The sequence below is a fragment of the Squalius cephalus genome, assembly GCF_949319135.1.
Source record: "Squalius cephalus genome assembly, chromosome: 21".
NCBI lineage: Eukaryota > Metazoa > Chordata > Actinopteri > Cypriniformes > Leuciscidae > Squalius > Squalius cephalus.
Window position 1 is genome coordinate 34065717 of NC_137142.1, and position 12500 is coordinate 34078216.

The window sequence follows — 12500 nt, forward strand, 5'->3', positions numbered from 1 at the left end:
CAACAGTAGCTGGCAAATGCCACATGAACAGTGCTTACATCCAACAAGGAACTTGTAAATTCAGTGAAAAAAAGCTAAATATACAGATACAGTGATCTTTGGTTTGAAAATCATTCCCTTTTTTTTATCCCAAACAATTAAATGGTTCAACTCAACTGTGTTCTCAGGCAGAAACATTCACTGGAACCGAACATATATATTTTACATCTAACAATGCAAAAATATAAACAAAAGAAAGGTTTATAAGCCAAACAAGAGAGATGTTGCATGCATTAGAAGACATAACAGGAGAGGGAGGGAAATACAAAAATATATAAAAGAGACTTGAGCACGTGAACTCCAGCTGGTGTGAGAGTCGGTGTGTTTTAGAGGTGGTGTGTGTTCGCTGTGCAGTCTGTTTGAAGGCGTGTGTGTTCACTGTCTTGTACTGTCTCTGGTGAGGCCTCTTCCTCCTCTTCCTCACTGTCGTCGTTGTCGAAAGCGTTCGCGCTGAAGCGAGAGCCGTCGCTGTCGCAGGAACTGGACGTCTCGTCTTCTGAACTGGAGTAAACCTCGGCGCCGTGGAAAATGTAGCGGTTCGGCGCTTGAAATAAATACTGAGAGGCTGCAAAACAGAACCAGAACCAATTACATCACGTGTGCAATGATGAGCTTTAAAAAAAAACATAATATTTATGAACTAAATATCTGATTGCTTTGGTTTTAAGCATCTTTTACATTACTTTATGATAGATGAAAAATCTTAGATTCAAAAAGAGTACCAGGCTCACGTTAAACGACTTAATGTGATCCATCCATCCATATATCATCCATTCATCCATCCATATATCATTATTCAAATATCCATATCCATCCATCCACCCTTAAATTAAATATATATAACAAAAATATAATAAACAAATCTATCTACCCATCCATCCATTTCTGTATAAACATAAATGAAAAAAATATATAATAATTATATATCTATATATATATAATATAAATAATATAAACATAAAACATAAAATAACATTTATAATAAAAACAATGATATCTTTGTATATACATTAAAAATATACTGTATACAATAAAAATATATAAAAAAATACAATAAAAATAAAATAATATTAATATAATGAATACAAAAATTATATAAAAACGATGTTTATAATAAAAAGCATAATATAAATCTAATAAATAAAAAAAATAATATAACATTTATAATAAAAATAAATGTCTCTCTCACTCTCTCTCTAGAGTTAAAATTATATGAAATAAAAATGACATTACTATTTTTTGATAAAAGGTTTTAAAGACTTTTTTTTTGTGTAATTAGCACCAATAAATCGTCCATAATAGCAGGAACATTAAAAATGTATTAATTTTTTTCCCTTCAAGTCGTACAAAAATAATATAAAAACGATGTTTATAATAAAAAGCATAATATAAATCAAATAAAAATTTTTTTATATAACATTTATAATAAAAATAAATGTACATAAACGTATCTCTCACTCTCTCTCTAGAGTTAAAATTATATAGTAAATAAAAATGACTATTATTTTTTTGATAAAAGGTTTTTTCAAGGGTTTTTGTGTAATTTGCACCAATAAATCGTCCATAATAGCAAAAAAATTAAAAATGTATATATATATATATATTTTTTTTTACCTCCAAGTCGCACAAAAAATTATATAAAAACAATGTTTATAATAAAAAGCATAATATAAATCTAATAAATAAAAAAATAATATAACATTTATAATAAAAATACATTTACACAAATGTATCTCTCCCTCTCTCTCTAGAGTTAAAATTATATAGTAAATAAAAATTTTAAAGACTTTTTTTGTGTAATTTGCACCAATAAATCGTTCATAATAGCAGGAACATTTCAAAAATGTATAATTTTTATTTATTTTTTATACCTCCGAGTCGTTTGCTGATGGGACTCTGGCAGATTCGGCTCCTCCAGCAGCGTCTCCGCACTTCCACACGTTGACGACCGTCGGTTTCTTCGATCTGCGTGTCGTCAGTAGCGTCCAGTGCTTCTGCTTTCCTACAGGGACTCGCCGGCTGTGGAGAACAAGCTTTTGGGTTGGAGTCCAACTCGTCCGTCTCAGTTTCCGGTAACGGCTCTGGACGAGGGCTTGTTCGTCTGGCTCCTGGAGAAGATGCCATCTCATGGGACTTTTTGGGAGACAGTGAAGTTTGACAATCAGTGTGTGTGACGGGCTGAGCGTGATCGGTGTGTGTGACGGGCTGAGCGTGATCGGTGTGTGTGACTGGCTGAGCGTGATCGGTGTGTGTGACGGGCTGAGCGTGATCGGTGTGTGTGACGGGCTGAGCGTGATCGGTGTGTGTGACTGGCTGAGCGTGATCGGTGTGTGTGACGGGCTGAGCGTGATCGGTGTGTGTGACGGGCTGAGCGTGATCGGTGTGTGTGACGGCCTGAGCGTGATCGGTGTGTGTGACGGACTGAGCGTGATCGGTGTGTGTGACGGGCTGAGCGTGATCGGTGTGTGTGACGGCCTGAGCGTGATCGGTGTGTGTGACTGGCTGGGTGTGTGTGACTGGCTGAGCGTGATCGGTGTGTGTGACGGCCTGAGCGTGATCGGTGTGTGTGACTGGCTGCGCGTGATCGGTGTGTGTGTCGGGCTGAGTGTGATCGGTGTGTGTAACAGACCGAGCGTGATCGGTGTGTGTGACGGGCTGAGCGTGATCGGTGTGTGTGACTGGCTGAGCGTGATCGGTGTGTGTGTTGGACTGAGCGTGATCGGTGTGTGTGACGGCCTGAGCGTGATCGGTGTGTGTGACGGCCTGAGCGTGATCGGTGTGTGTGACGGCCTGAGCGTGATCGGTGTGTGTGACGGCCTGAGCGTGATCGGTGTGTGTGTTGGACTGAGCGTGATCGGTGTGTGTGACGGGCTGAGCGTGGTCGGTGTGTGTGTCGGGCTGAGCGTGATCGGTGTGTGTGACGGGCTGAGTGTGATCGGTGTGTGTGACGGCCTGAGTGTGATCAGTGTGTGTGTCGGGCTGAGCGTGATCCGTGTGTGTGACGGCGTGATCGGTGTGTGTGACAGCGTGATCGGTGTCTGAGGACGTGCTCTCAGTGTGTAACGGGGCGGCTGGTTTCTCTGTGATCTCGCTCAGGCGTGACGAGTCGTAGCACAGATCCTCAAAGTCGCCACCCAGACGATGGCAGAGTTCGTTCACAATCACGTCACAGTCTCCGAGCAGCTCCACGTCAAAGTTCAGGTGCGGCAGCGGCTCGCGGTTTATCAGGACTTGAGGCACGTCATGAGGTATAGAGCCTGCAGAGAGACACGGATTTAGAAAACAAACATTTCATTTTATGAAAGAGAAAATCATGGTAATACTATGGCATTACCATCAGGGTTTGAAATGAACACCCGTGGGTAAAAATCAGCTGTGGCGAGTAACGCTGTCAAATAACGAGCCAATTTGGCGAATAACTTATGTTTACTCACTTTTATGGGGAGGTTTGTGTGAGCCAAACCTGTGCAGGTTTAGTGCAAATACTTGATCATGATATATTAATTACAGTGTATTATGCTGGGTTCACACCGAACGCGAATTGAGTGTCAAATTCGCTTCTATCGCGTCTAGTTAGACGCTTGAACATTTTGAATCTGGACGCGCGTATAAAGCGAGCGTTTGAAGCGAAATAGACGCGCGTTCAAAGCGAAATTCGCTTCTTGTGGGAGGGGCAAGTGCTAGGCGGTTGTCTGTTTGCAAGATGGCTGATGTTGATCGAGCATTCATCGAGAGTCACCGCTCTGTATTTGCTCTGGAGAGCAGAAGAGCGGCGTAGGGGTCATCGTCGCCGTACTCGGATCCACCAGACCCTTCGGAGGCGTACCCAGTTTGGCGAGTTTCACCACTTGTTCCAGGAGCTGCGTCTGGATGATGGCCGGCCTTCCGCCTGTCGCGCGCCTGATGACCTGTTGTCCTGCATCGGAGCGAGGATCCCCTCGAGGATGCCCCCGTTTATCACGTCACTTCACCACGTGACAGCAGCAAGCAGGCTCCTGATTGGTTAACGCGGCGCGAACAGACACCAAATTTCAGATTTTTCAACTTGGACGTCAGACGCGAATTCGCTTCAAACGCGTGAATGCACAAAAAGCACCAAATAAAATCACTCGCACGTATCGCGCCAGCTGCTCAATTCGCCTCTTTCGCACGAATGAGGCGAAATCACGTCCATCACGCCGCGCTATATGTGTCTGTCAACGCGTCTTTACATTGACTTAACATGTAAATCAATCGCTCCAGGCGCTCAATTCGCGTTCGGTGTGAACGTAGCATAACACAGAATCTGCGCATATCTGGCTTACTTGAACATACGTCACTACGTAAAAAATAACGGTGCGCTTGTACATTTGTATTGAAGCAATAGCCCCCCCCCCCCCAAATACAGTAAAACTGCACATTTTAGAGTGGCCTTTTATTGTGGCCAGCCCTAAGGCACACCTGTGCAATAATCAGGCTGTCTAATCAGCATCTTGATATGCCACACCTGTGAGGTGGATGAATTATCTCGGCAATGAAGTGCTCACTAACACAGATTTAGACAGATTTGTGAACAATATTTGAGAGAAATAGGCCTTTTGTGTACATAGAAAAAGCCTTAGATCTTTGAGTTCAGCTCATGAAAAATGGGGGCAAAAACAAAAATGTTGCGTTTATAACTTTGTTCAATGTATATATATATATATTATATTATATATATATATATATATATATATATATATATATATATATATATATATGTATATATGAGGTAGTTAATCTGGTTAATTTCTTTTCTTTTCTTTTGGCTAGCAGAAGTTCTGAATGGCAACTTAAAAATTTAGTAGCCAAATTGGCCAAAAAGGTGAGTGAAAAAGTTGATTTCAAACCCTGATTACCATGCTTTATGATCAGAAAGCCATGTACCGGTAAATAAAATTAAAAGCTTAGAAAACAACACTGAAGGCACTTATCAACAAAGCAAAAAATACAAAAATATTATTATTATCTGCATGTGCATATTGAAATATAGAGCATGAAGAAACAATACATTACATGTTATACATCCAGAATGTCAGTGTTTTTCTCCCACCACCCGTGTAAAAATCTCCGGCCAAATTGTCTACTGTTTTTTGACGAACGCTAAGGTCGTGTGCTGATTTAATTGCCGTCCAAATCCACTGAGTTTACAAGAAGAGATTACTTCAAAATTCATTGTTTAATAAGAGACTGCATTAACTCGTTTCCGGTAATTTCCATATTTTTTAAATGAAATCCTTTTGAGATAAAAAAACATTTCAAATATAGAGTATGTGCGTCTAGCTTCATTAAAAATGAGATTAAAATAAAAAAATAGAACATTATTTTCCTATTATTAAATTAAATGCGGATTTATTCGTATTATTCCAAGCATATGACATATTATTTACAAAAGACAATCATGTGACTGACCACTGTTCGTAGGATTACAAGACTCGCTCCTCCAACACCAATAAATCACCATCCGAATGCATGAGTTTTATCACTGAGGCGCCATGCAAATGTATATTTACAGACGGTCACATGAGAAACAATTACCGTCCGAATAGGCCTAAAGAAAATCAGAGAAAATCAAGAGATGGAACGTACTGGGTATAAGAGCCACTGGCCGCACTTTCAGCGAGGAGCCGATCACAATGAGAAGGTCCACCTCATCTTTATCCTGCTTCATGGCTCTGTGGAAAAATTCTGGAAGATTCTCGCCGAAGAAGACAATGTCTGGTTTCATGATGGCGTACGGGATATCTGACGGACACCTCGGACAGTGAGGAACAACCTGCAACAGAACAACACATTTTAAAGTGCTTTCTTGAATATTCCCTTGCATGCAGGGTGTGCTATAGATGTTTGTGAATGTAAAAGGTCTGCAAAGTTTTAAAGGGGTGGTTGATTATGATTTGACTTTTCTGACTTTAGTTAGTGTGTAATGTTGCTGTTTGAGCATAAACAACATCTGCAAAGTTACAACGCTCAAAGTTCAAAGCAAAGGGAGATATTTGCTTTTAAAGAAATCGCTTTTTAAGGACTACAACAAACGGCTGGTAGAGACTACACCACATTACTCCCGGGTTAGTGACATCACCAACCCTAGAATTGACATAAACCCCGCCCCCTGAACACGATTTATAGATTATCAAGACAGAATACGCTAATCACTGACTAGAAGATAACTACACATCAGCTTCATAAATTCATCAACTATCCATTCAGAAATGTCCTGTTGCTTCTACGTGTTGTCACTTCTTCTCGAGTCTCTCCATCATTGTCTGACTCCGGTTTGAACATAAAAGGCTAAAAGTTTTTGAAATTTTCAGTGCATGTGTGTGTGAGGTAAAAGGACACGAGCTCTTGAAGCTCCGCCCTCTGCGCCGGGAGCAGCAGCTCATTTGCATTTAAAGGAACAGACACAAACGGTGCGTTTTTGCTCAGCCTCAAAAAGTGACAATTTTAACATGCTATATAAAAATATCTGTGGGGTATTTAGAGCTAAAACTTCACACACACACTCTGGGGAAATCAGAGACTTATTTTACATCACTATAAAGGTCAAAGTGCACAACGAATAAAGTTGTCTCATAAAAGAAAGAAGCGATTCTGAACTGCTGAAACGTGTCGTCGGTAATTCCAGTCTCACTTCCCGTTACATACATGTAACAAATTTGCATAATGCCAGCCTATGGTCTTCATTGGCTGCCTGTGACCAGCGTCTGCTTTGCTCCGCCCTCAAACCCTGTAGTTGTAGCTGAGACTGGAAGAGTTTAGTTTGTGTTCTTCATGTCGAGAACATGATTGTTTTCAGTGCTGCGAATCCTCTTTGAACACTTCAAAAGATGAGGACTCGTGCTGAAATTGATTCGGAAAAAACATTTGTATCCCTGTGTATTAAGTCCTGAGGAAGAAATTCAGATATGCTAATGGCTGTTTGGTTTCCGACATGCGCTGTAAGCGGTCGACCAATCACAACAGACTGGGCCGTCTGACCAATCAGAACAGAGCAGCTCTCAAAGAGGAGGGGCTTAGAGAAACTGAATCTCTGAACGAACCGTTTCAGACTCTCTGAGAAAAGAGCTGATGCTGAAATGTATATTATGAGAAAATTTGATGTTTTTTGACCTATTGTAGGAGCCTTTAAAACAAAATTATGAGCCGTTAAAATAGCATAACAGGGGCACTTTAAATTTGCACACTCAGATGTACCTGGTTGAATATATCCTCCCTTACGGCCTCACAATCAACCTTATGTTTGCAGACAAGACAGGAAGCAGTCGCAAAAGAACCTAAAACAAACAGTAACAGACAAAAGATAAATAGACTAGATAAGGACAGAGTAATTAATGAGGGATTATGACAGCAGATATACCATGACACTGAATGATCTTCTGGATCCCGGCGACCTGCTCCAGTGTGTCGATGTTCTGAGTGTAGTTCCTCAGTAACCTTCCCTTCTTATCCAGCATTGATATGAACCTGTGACATGGAGACGGCTGGAACTGTCCTGGGTAGATTTCCTACAGGATAATGAAACAGGGCATGTTGTTATTTATCTCACAGGTGAATAATAGGGTAGATATCACTATGCTTCCACAGGTGACTAAATCACAGTAGTAGGGCCCTATGAAATCCATTTTATATTATCCAAAAATCCATTTTAGTTTTTTCGAAATTAGTTTTTTTCCATGTGAGTTTTTCTGGATTCTGTTCTTTTTCCATTTTGATTTGTTTGCACTCCATTTTAATGGTTAAATAAAATTTTAGTTATCAAAAAGCATGTCTAATTAATTGAAATCAACAAATTTGACAATTTTACAACAATTTATTAAAAGTTTAACAAAAATGTGTTTAGGGCCCTAGGAAATATGCTTTTTTCCACTCCTCAAATTCAGTTTTATTTTATTTTTTGGAGTTTTCTGGATTCCATTTTAATGGTTTAATTCAATTTTAATAATCAAAAATCATTTCTAATCAACTGAACCCATAAAAACAACAATTTATACATATATAAATATATATATATATAGTTTCAGTAAAATGAATTTAAACATTTTTGGCAATCAAATGATGGCATAAAACATAAATTTAATTGATATTTTAACCATATAAAATAAAACACCTTTTTGTCAAAGTGCTACACAACAGAGCTTTACTGTTAAAATTAAAACATAGAAGAAAATGTATTATTCCTTAAAAAATAAAGTTTTATTAACAATTTATTAATATTATTATTATGTGTTACTATTATTATTACATTGAGATGTAGTTAAATTCTACTGTACAACGGTAACATACTTCTGTCACAATTTCTTCAAGTTAAACCGAACTTTTATTTTGACGGGTTGCAGAGAAGTGGATTGAACTGTATTGAACCGGATTTCACGATTCTGTGCGTGTTTGAAATCATTGGGTCCTACAGTTGTTGCGTTACAAGTTTATGTTTAAAAATGTAAATGAGGCATTGTGTAATTAAATATGCACTCAATTGCATACATTTCCAGAATGGAAATCTGAACACTGGATAAAGGCAGGTTCATAATTCAAGTTCATTCTGTTGACATATAATAGATATGTGCAACAGATATAGATAAAAATAAGATTAAATGTGTATTTTGGATGTTTTCTTTCCACTAGTCTGAAAGAAAACATATTATGGAAGCAAAATAGACAATATATACTTTTGAATGAAAAAGTAATTGTTTTGCCTGTAGTGTCTTGCCTTATTTGAAATGCATGTTTTCCATTCTTGGCAGAAATGCAAATGAGAACACAGCGCATCAAACCTTGGCAAATTTGAAAAAAGGCCTGGGATCTCTTCTAAAGTAGTCTATGTCAAACATGGCTTGAGGATCAGGGAGATCAGGAAAATCCACAGCGAGTCTAGCGTATATTCCATCTCTAGAGCGAAAGTCAGGAATCCCGCAAGAAACGGACACCTGTGGACACAAGAGGAACACTTCAATGTTCAATATATTCAAATACAGAAAAGCGTTTCAGAGTAAAAAAAACAAAATGAAACACACCCCAGCGCCGGTGAGCACGAGAACCTTCTTCCTCTCGTTCAGGAGTCGGACGACGTCCTCTAACGTGTTGATGTCTTTGTGTTTTTTCCTTTTGGGCGGCTCTGAGATGTTGATGATGATCTGCCACAGTGTCATGTCATCCAGATCCGGTGGGAGGACCGTTTCGGGAAGCAAATCTTTCAGAATGGCCCTCGGGTCAGTTCCTCTCATGATGTGCTGCTGAATGAACCGATACGATCCTGAAAGAAACCATGCTTTCATTTCATTCACAAAACACTCGATTCTAGAGAAAATTAAAGTGCAATCTGCACAATAAATATGTATAATTGTGTACATTAATAGTGTTGGGGAAATTACTTTGAAAAGTAATGCATTACAATATTGCGTTACTCCCTTAAAAAGTAACTAATTGCATTACTTAGTTACTTTTTTAGAAAAGTAATGCATTACGTTACTTTTGCGTTATATTTTTTTCTTTTTTAATAACAAAAAAGTTATATTTTTGGGCAAATGTAAAGACACTTTTACACCAAAAGTGAAATAAAATGCAAATTCACTCGAATTTGAATAAAGTGAGATTAAATGCATAAAAATGTATGTTTTGTTTAACATATTTAGTTATTGGAGGTTTGCAAAGTATTTTGATTCTGCATTTCTCTGATTTTATTTATTTTGAGGAATACTGAATCTTTGTGCTTTTAAGTGAGATGAGTAAATGCACACTCTCATTTAGTCTAGAACTATAATACCGGTAACCATCATGTTTACACACACACTCACACTCTCCCACACACACACTCACACTCTCCCACACACACACACACACACACACTCTCCCACACACACACACACTCTCCCACACACACACACACTCTCCCACACACACACACACCTCTGCACTTCGATTTGTCTCGACATGTGGACAAGAGAGCTGTCAGTCAATAAATGGGAACTTATTTGAGAAAGTAACTCAGATATTTTGTTGTAGATTTTAAAAGTAATGCGTTACTTTACTAGTTAATTGAAAAAGTAATCTGATTACATAATGTAGTGACTTGTAATGAGTAACCCCAAACACTGCATATTAACCTTCAATGTCTTAGTCCAGCCAGATGTTTGATTTAGAATAAACTTTCTTTATTTTCATCTTGCAATATGCATCAGGCACTCAGTAAACGAATGGACGAATCAAACTAAACTTACCAATCTGTGGTTGAGGCGTCCAATCACTGGAGCTGGCGTGAGAAGAGCAGTCATCATCATCACGAAGAAGATCAGGTGACGTAAACCCATTGGGATGGACACCTTCGTCCATTAACGCTGTGTGTGCAAACCACACAAAACATGATTTCAGAATCATCTCTATTTATATGAGAGGAATAACAGCAGCAAAAGTGTGTAACACAACTGACTATGTGCATTTCTTTGACTTATATTAATAGTTTTGCTCAAATTTAATCATAAGTACTCTATGCATAATATTGAGTAATATATAAACATGAAAATATCTGTGCAGGAGTTAGTTTCATTCATCAGCATGTTGCTTTATGAATCTGAATAGTATTGCAGGTGGTTTATTAAACTAATTAGTCCAAAAGAGAAGGCTATATTAAAGTGTCCAAATATATTTTAATAAAATATGTAAATAAATGTACAAAAACAAGTGTTCAATATGGAGTTGACAAGACATGTCAAAGGATTGACAGATAAATAATAATAATAACAATAAAATATTGAATTAATAAAAGATGTAATTATATAAATAAAATAAATAATTACAATAAAATAATATCTAGGCCTAATAATAATAATATTTAAATTATATAAATAATTAAATATAATATTTAATTAATTAATTTAATAAAAATATGTATTATATTTAATTAGTAATTACTTAAAACGATCAAATTATATATAATTTCAATAATTATTGTAAGTAAATATATATATATATAGATATTATAGTTAATTAGTGAATAGTTCATTGATAATGCAATAAAATATTTAATCAAGAAACAATGAAATTATATAAAATATATCAATAATATCAATTCAATACTATCTAATAATTAATTAAATTATATAAACAACTAAATATAGTAATAATAATAGTAATAACAATAATCACTTAAGTTGCCATTACATTAATTATTAATTCAAACCCCACAAACGTAAAAATAGGGTAAAACTGTGTGAACCCCCAGTAAACATGTCCGTTATCTTATCATGACAGATTAAAAAACACTCCTAAAATAACCAATAAATGGAAGAAATGTATAAAGAATGTAACGCTGTTGTACCGGAGAGCTCGGGTTCTGGTTCGGCGGTGAGTCCGGGTTCAGTGCGCTTGTTGTTGTTGTTGTTGAGTGAGGCCTGCCGGGACTCGTCCATCAGCGCCGGTTCCGCCTCCACCGGCTCGGTTCCGCCAGGATCGCTGTGTTCAGAATCACCGGGCGGATCCCGGAGCCTCGGTCTCTTCAGAACCGGCCCGTCCAGCTCAGCGGCGTCGGCGGGTTCGGCCCGTTTAGTTTCGCCGTCCGCCATCTTCGCCAGGAGTGAGTGAGTGGAGGAGGGGCGCGAGCGAGCGGGAGGACCTTCCGGTAATTGTGTGACGTCACGAGCCGATGGACCGTAGCGCCGCTAGTGCGCGACGCTGCGCGCGACCGTACAGACTACAGAGCACGTGAAATTTAATTTATTCTGTTATAATTTGCTTTTCAAATTATTTTTTTATTTTTATTTATGTTATTATTATTTTGTTTACGATATGCTGCTTGGTCTTATTGTTAATGTGTTTAACAATGATAATATGTTAATGCCTGTTTGTTATTTGAAATGATAAAGTAAAAAAAGAAAAAAAAAAAAAAGAAAAAAAAAAGACTAGAGCACGTGACTGCTCCACAGTAACAAACGCTTCAGTTTAAAGTAGTTTCTTGGAATAATTGTGTTTACATTATTTCAACCCCATACAAATGCCATGGTATTTGAATTACGTCAAACATACCATGGTATTATTAAAGCGGAACATGTCCAAATACCATGGTATTATTTGTTACTTTTAGAGCAATTTAATCAACATCTGTGTGCATAATTTTTAAAATACTTATATAAAGTCTGTATACATAAAAAGTAAATTTGTTGATTTAAATCAGAAGTTTGGTATTTTAGTATGAGTCATCTCCTCTGTCACGAAGGCCATTTAAATGCCCTGCTACCGTAAAGTTCCGAATACTTGCGCGCATGCGCGCTCAGTCGACCGCCACAGGCTGACTGAGGGACACATTCACGCGAGTTTACGGTAATGCGTGTTGTGGTTGAGTGTAGGAGGCATGGAGGCGATACTGAACTGCAGAACGGAGGATTTGGAGGATTATTATGGGCTGCTCGGCTGCGATGAACTGTCAACGGTAAACACACAAGTTACAAGAA

General features: G+C 38.0%; 2 protein-coding genes across 2 annotated transcripts in view; one reads left to right on the forward strand and one right to left on the reverse strand.

The window, feature by feature from the left end:
- sirt1 (sirtuin 1) overlaps nt 1-11652 on the reverse strand; it is an 11754-nt gene extending 102 nt beyond the window's left edge. Inside the window, exons 1-10 of the mRNA XM_079855020.1 lie at nt 11372-11652; nt 10275-10391; nt 9072-9310; nt 8832-8984; nt 7418-7565; nt 7255-7334; nt 5647-5833; nt 3067-3296; nt 1911-2991; nt 1-604 (exon numbers count right to left, since the gene is read on the reverse strand). The exon at nt 1-604 is cut by the window's left edge and continues 102 nt beyond it. Coding sequence (XP_079711146.1) covers nt 366-604; nt 1911-2991; nt 3067-3296; nt 5647-5833; nt 7255-7334; nt 7418-7565; nt 8832-8984; nt 9072-9310; nt 10275-10391; nt 11372-11615 — 2718 coding nt within the window. The 5' untranslated portion in view covers nt 11616-11652 and the 3' untranslated portion in view covers nt 1-365. The remainder of the gene's footprint in view (nt 605-1910; nt 2992-3066; nt 3297-5646; nt 5834-7254; nt 7335-7417; nt 7566-8831; nt 8985-9071; nt 9311-10274; nt 10392-11371) is intronic.
- A 698-nt stretch (nt 11653-12350) lies between these two features.
- Nucleotides 12351-12500, forward strand: part of dnajc12 (DnaJ (Hsp40) homolog, subfamily C, member 12) — a 4381-nt gene continuing 4231 nt past the window's right edge. Inside the window, exon 1 of the mRNA XM_079855651.1 lies at nt 12351-12478. Within this exon, the coding sequence (XP_079711777.1) occupies nt 12401-12478 (78 nt within the window). The 5' untranslated portion in view covers nt 12351-12400. The remainder of the gene's footprint in view (nt 12479-12500) is intronic.